The following is a 6,000-nucleotide window of genomic DNA, read 5'->3' on the forward strand; positions in this document are numbered from 1 at the left end:
GTGGGCGGCTCCGACGGGTGGGAGCGATACGATCGGCATTGCAGGGCCGTCCCGACAGAGCGATGGTATCTATCGGGCCGGGACTCGCGGAGCGGAATATTTGCAGCGCTTATCGGGGGCACCATCGGGAGCGGAGCCGAGGGGAGGGCGGTGGGCAGCGTGGTGGTGGGGGGAGAGGGGGTTGGGGGGGGTGGCTTGAGGGCAGAGGCGGAGTGTAAAAGGGTAATGAAAAATAATTAAAAGAAACGGCGCGTACTAAGCACGAATTATTAAAAATAACCGAATAACAAAAATAAGAAAAAAGCCAAATCATCATCATCATTAAAATAATAATAATAATAATCAAGCCATTAAAAAGGGAATAAAAAAAAAATTAAACCAGCCATTTAATTAAAAAAAAAAAAAAAAAAAAAAGGAGGCGTGCGATAGGGCGAAGCGAGCGGCCGGGGGAACTCACGTTTGATCTGCCGGGGGTTGCTCTGTTTCCTCCTGGACATCGCTCGGCTCGAGGCGAGCCTGGCGGCTGGGCGGGCGGCAGGTGGGTGGCGGCGGGCGGGCTCCCGGCCCCTCGCATGCCCGCCCGCCCCCCCCGCGCTGCCGGGCCGGGGCCGTAAGCGGCACAGCGGAGCCGCAGCCGCCGCCGCCACCGCCGCGGGATTTTCTCAATGGGGCGCCCGGGACGGCTCAAACGCGCGGAACGTTCCACGGGGGCGTGGCCTCCCCCCACCGCGGCCGCTCATAGGCCGCCGCCCCTTCCTCCGGGCCACGCCCACCGGATGGCGTAGTGCCGCGCGGCGCGGGGCGGGGCTGTGCGTGTGTGCGGGGAGGGGGGGGGGGAGTCGGGATCGGGGTTCGGTGCGAGCCGTCGGGGCGCTGCCTCGGTGCTGTGGGGTCCTGCCCTCGTCTTTTGAGGGTCCTCAAGCCCTCCTACGTGTCCTCCATTGGGGTCTCCAAACGCCGCCTTGACCCCTCCCAATTTGGGGTTCCAACGCAGCTTTTTGGGAGCTCCGGTGTGCCGCTATGAGACCGTCAACAGTTTTGGGGTGACGCGGTGGGGCTTCAGTTCCCCCTTGGAATCCCGGGCTCCCCCAAACCCACGCGTAGCCCCCACAGAGGGGCTCGTACTGTATGGGGAGCCCCGGTCCCGCTGTGCCCCTCTCACATGGGGACATCTGGGGACATCTGCTCTGCAGGGTGACATTTCGTCCTGCCCACCCCACCCCACGGTGTTCCCGCAGTGCCTCATTCTGCTCTTCCAACCCCATCTGAGGATGGAGAGCCCCCCAAAATCCCACCAGGGTTTTTAGGGCAGTGAGGACAAGCCAGGGTGCAATGGGGACAGATGTTGGCACCTCTGTACCAGCCCTCCGTGCCAGCACGTGCAGCTAGTTTGGGGCCAAGCAGGGGCAAGAGGGGGCTGCTTCCATCGTGGGCCCTGAATCTGAATATTTCTGCTGTCAAAAATAACCTATGCCAGCAAAACCCAGCCCTTGGAAACTGCAGGACCCCTGAACAGGATGGCACAGCATGGCATGGAACAGTGTGGCACTACTGCCGTGTCCTCCCCCAGTGTGTGTGGTGTGCATTTCTTTTTTTTCTTTTTCTTTTTTTCCTCTCTCTCTTTTTTTTTTCCCTTCCTCGCTATCTATTTTTTTTTTTTCTCCTTCTTTTTTAAAGGGTTTTTAATTAACTTCCTGTTTCAATGGTGGGATAATGAGTTTTAAGCAGCACATGATTCCAGTAAAGAGGTCAAGCCGGCAGTGAGGATGTCAAAAGAAATTAAGTTAGGAATTAAGAAGAGTTCCAGGGGAAAAAATGGAACCATTGAGGGCGGAGATGCTGCGGAGCTCCCTGCCCTGCTCTCCATCCGGTCCCTAAACGTCCCACACCGTTTTTCACCTCATTTGGCCCCGGACTGCGGCCTTCCTGGAGACCATCAAAGCTCTGGCCACGTGGCTGTGTCCAGTGCCCTTTAATTCCCTGCCACGGCTCATGTATGTCTATGTAGGGCCCCGAGGGCTGCCTGCCCCCTGCCCTCTGGGCCACCCGTGGGGGTCCACGTGGTGTTTTGGGACCAGGGTGATGGGGACACCGATGGCACATATGCACAGCATCTTCCATCCTCCCTGGGAGACAGCTAGAAGCCTTTAATTAAACACCACACAAATGCATGTGTGGACCTGGGGAGGCTGTAGGCCAAATTTCTTCCCCTGGCGAGCCATCCTGGCTTGGAGACACTGACTTCTCCTGGCTCTTTGTACTGTGGCAATCAGCACGGTGTCCCACAGAGCTCCCTGGGCACAGACCTCCCTGCGTGGCTGCCCTGAACCCCTCCCAGGCTGCGTGGCTGCACCTCGCCCTGCAAGAATCCCCCAAACCTGGAAGGAGCACACAGCACTGAGGGGGGGAGGAGGAGAGGGAAACCGTGTTGCAGTCCTTCCCTTTGCGCATTCCTTGCCAGTGTCCTTTTAATTAGCTTTTTGGCACCCACCCAAACCCTATAAGATCCCCTCAGGCCTCAGAATTTGCAGTTGCTTCAGATCGGATCTTTTTTTTGGTGCAGGAGCATCCCCCGGTCTTGCTGTGTGTCCCACCCCATTGCGTTGGGTGTCCCCACGTGGGGACACCTCCTCGTGGCTGTGGGTGACAGCAGTTGCGCCTCCTCTCGGATTTTTTTCTCCCCTTCCATCCCGTTGTGTTTGCTGAGCGATTGTTACAGGGTAACAGAATAAATAGCGTGTTTTCCCGAGGAGTGAATTACATGCCTGCAGAGCAGAGATAATGCACAAGCAGCCGTTTCCCCCATTGTGAGCGAGGTGACATCTTTTTATGGAGCTGTGTACATTTGTATTAGTGCCAATTAATCTGGGGTGATATTATTAGAGAGGATGTGTCGGCAGAGGAATGTAAATGGAAAAAGCTCGGGCGCTGCCTCGGCCATATTTCATGGGTAACCATGCTGGGTGCATCCAAGAGGTGCTGGGCTCCCATGGGGATCACAGCTGTGCCGGTCAGTGGCACGGAGAGGCTCTGATGGGGCTGTAGGAATGGAATGGCTGCAAAAGCCTGGGTTGGTTTTTTTTTGGTGTGTTTTGTTCCAAAAAGGAAGGAATTGCATCCGGGGTGCCCTGCAGTGCTGGGTGCTGGGCAGGCCCTGCCACCTACCGGTGCTCACAGCTCCCCAGTGCCACCTGTCACCTCTGTGCTGAGCCATGGTGGCCTGCGCTTTGAAGGGACGGTGCAGTTTGCTCCTAGGTGATGGGCAGTGTGCAGACAGACTCGCACTCCATGCCCTGTATTCAAGGGATTTGGGATCAGACCGTATGGTCCGGGATGTCTATCCAACTTGGGATGTTCTGTGATTCTGTGATTTCTTGGTGTATTTTCTTTCTTCCTTTTCCTGTCCTGCTGTCTGCTCTGGGGATGATGCTACAGCACTGAATTGGACTGATAACCCCATCCCTGGGGCTGTGGCGGGATCCACTTCCCTCACCCCTCCACTGAACACCCACCCCAGCCTGGGGTTTCCCCCTCCCCCCCCCCATTCTATGCTTCTCCTTAAATCTGCACCTCAGTGGAGCATCACATCCCCATCCTGCTTGCATTCAGATGTGCAGCTTGCACACCTGAGGCTGCGGGTGCGTGAGGTCCCTGGCAAGGAGAGGGTATGTGAGACAGGATTTAAATTATTGCTGTGCAAGGAACAGGCGGATTTGACTCAAGCAACAAAAATATCTCTAGCTGTGCCAGCAGTGTGACAACCATGGTGGATCCTGTTATCCGCCAGGCGTAGTGGTGAGGCTTAAAGGACCTGCAGTGCAGGAACTTGGTTGCATGGCTTCAGGAAAGGCAGCTGGATGTGGGGGGCTCTGAGAGCAAACAGCAGCTGGAAGAAAGAAAATGTGGGCTGGGAGCAAGAAGGCAGGAAATATCCGAATGTGATGGGAACCCTGGTTTCAGACTGGGGCTGGTGGCAGGGCTGTGCACATTGCTGCAGGGTGCCATGCAGCATCCCAGAGTACATTGCTGTGGTAGCAAGGAGCATCTCACGCCATGCCATCCCATGCTAGGCCACGCCATGCCTTCCAATCCCAAATCCATCACTTCCTTCCTTGCTGGAATCAATCGTGCTGTCAGGGGCCTTTGCAATCAGCCAACTGTACCCCATGCCAGGAGTGCATGGATAATGCAGCACTCAGCAAACTACAGGGCTTGGGAGCTGATGGACGTCCCTCGGGGAGGGTGAAAGGCAGAATTCAGTGCTCCAGTGGTGTCTGTAGGAGCGTGAAGTGCTGCAGGGAGGATGCTTGGGGCTCCGGCAGCATTTGGGGGAGCAGTGCATGCAGGAATAAGGTCAGAGCAGCTCCTGCACAACATCCCTGCACTTGCCTGCAGCAAACCTGTTGCTCTCAGTGGGATTTTGTCATGGTGTAAAGCTGGAGGTGTGGGAGAGCTGCAGCAGCAAAGCAGAGTGAAATACTCCTCTCCTCGGTAGGGCTGCAGCCCTGGTGAAATATAGGAGTGAGAAAACATAAAAGTCCCATTTCCAACTCCATAATATTTCCTGCCAAAACGAAGTAAAATGTGCCGCTTTAAATTTTCTGCAAAATTCTTTTGAGGTTATTTTTTCCCCTAAATTAAGCCATACTAATTATTTTCTGCCTCTTTATCTCCACTCTGCAACACACCAGGAGGGTGCGGGCGGTGAGCATTTTAAGCCTCCATAAACAAAAGAGTAGTTTGGAAAATAATTCTATCAATTAATCAAATTAATCCTGCAGTTTTAGTTACAAGCCCCAAGTGGCGAGGATTCCAGCCCGCGGTTATGAGCTATCTCTCATTGACAGCGTTTAAATGTTATGATTGCAACAGTAATTAAAGAACGTAATACGCCCGGCTTTGTGTCAGCCTCCCACCTCCAGACCTCAGCGCTGTGCAGCAGAGGTCGTCTCGAGGACAATTTGGGGATGAACAAATGGGGCAGCTTTCCCCACCTGGGCCTGATCCCTCTGCTACGGTGTCACTGCCAATGGGTGAGTGGAGTCCACGTCCCTCGAGGCGTTCCAGAGCTGTGGACATGTGGCACATGGGGACACAATGTGTGGGCATGGTGGGATGGATTGGAGTTGGACTTGGTGAGCGTAGAGCTCTTCTCCAACCTTAACGACTCAATGGTTGGACTTGGTGAGCATGGAGCTCTTCTCCAACCTTAACGACTCAATGGTTGGACTTGGTGAGCATGGAGCTCTTCTCCAACCTTAACGACTCAATGGCTGGACTTGGTGAGCGTGGAGCTCTTCTCCAACCTTAATGACTCAATGGTTGGACTTGGTGAGTGTAGAGCTCTTCTCCAACCTTAATGATTCAATGGTTGGACTTGGTGAGCATGGAGCTCTTCTCCAAACTTAATGATTCAATGGTTGGACTTGGTGAGCATGGAGCTCTTCTCCAACCTTAATGACTCAATGGTTGGACTTGGTGAGCATGGAGCTCTTCTCCAACCTTAGTGACTCTATGCCTTTTATGAAAGGCAAGGGGAATATGGAAATTACTGGAGGTGTCTCACAGATCCACTTGGATGTCCCCGTGCTGGCGACCAGGGCATGAGGATGCTGGGGATGGGCACTGAGAGTTCCCGTCCATCGCTCAGCCCAGAGCATTAAAGATATGGCAAAGCTGATCACTTTCTAAGGGAGTCCATAGCAAGTGGGTGGGGTTTGGGGAGTAGCTTTGGAAAACGGGCATCAGGAGCTGCACGCCTGTGTGAATTATTGCAATGTGACGGAGGGGGCACCGAGTCCTTCTGCAGCTGCTTTGCATGAGACAACACCAAAGCGTGCAGAACATCAGCCTCTGAGAGCGGTCGTGTTGTGGTTGGGCTGGGAATGGGGCTGAGCGTGGGGCAGGCACAGCTGGGGAGAAAGAGCCCACAAATGTCACACAGACAGGGAATTTCTGTGAAAATATTGGAATATATTTGAAAAGATTAATCACGTATGA

General features: G+C 54.3%; 1 protein-coding gene across 1 annotated transcript in view; it reads right to left on the minus strand.

Moving 5' to 3' along the window:
- ZFPM1 (zinc finger protein, FOG family member 1) overlaps positions 1-562 on the minus strand; it is a 28,493-nt gene extending 27,931 nt beyond the window's left edge. Inside the window, exon 1 of the mRNA XM_052686236.1 lies at positions 458-562. Coding sequence (XP_052542196.1) covers positions 458-497 — 40 coding nt within the window. The 5' untranslated portion in view covers positions 498-562. The remainder of the gene's footprint in view (positions 1-457) is intronic.
- Positions 563-6,000: the final 5,438 nt, after the last annotated feature.

This window comes from Tympanuchus pallidicinctus, unplaced genomic scaffold (assembly GCF_026119805.1).
Source record: "Tympanuchus pallidicinctus isolate F22 unplaced genomic scaffold, pur_lepc_1.0 scaffold22, whole genome shotgun sequence".
Lineage (NCBI taxonomy): Eukaryota > Metazoa > Chordata > Aves > Galliformes > Phasianidae > Tympanuchus > Tympanuchus pallidicinctus.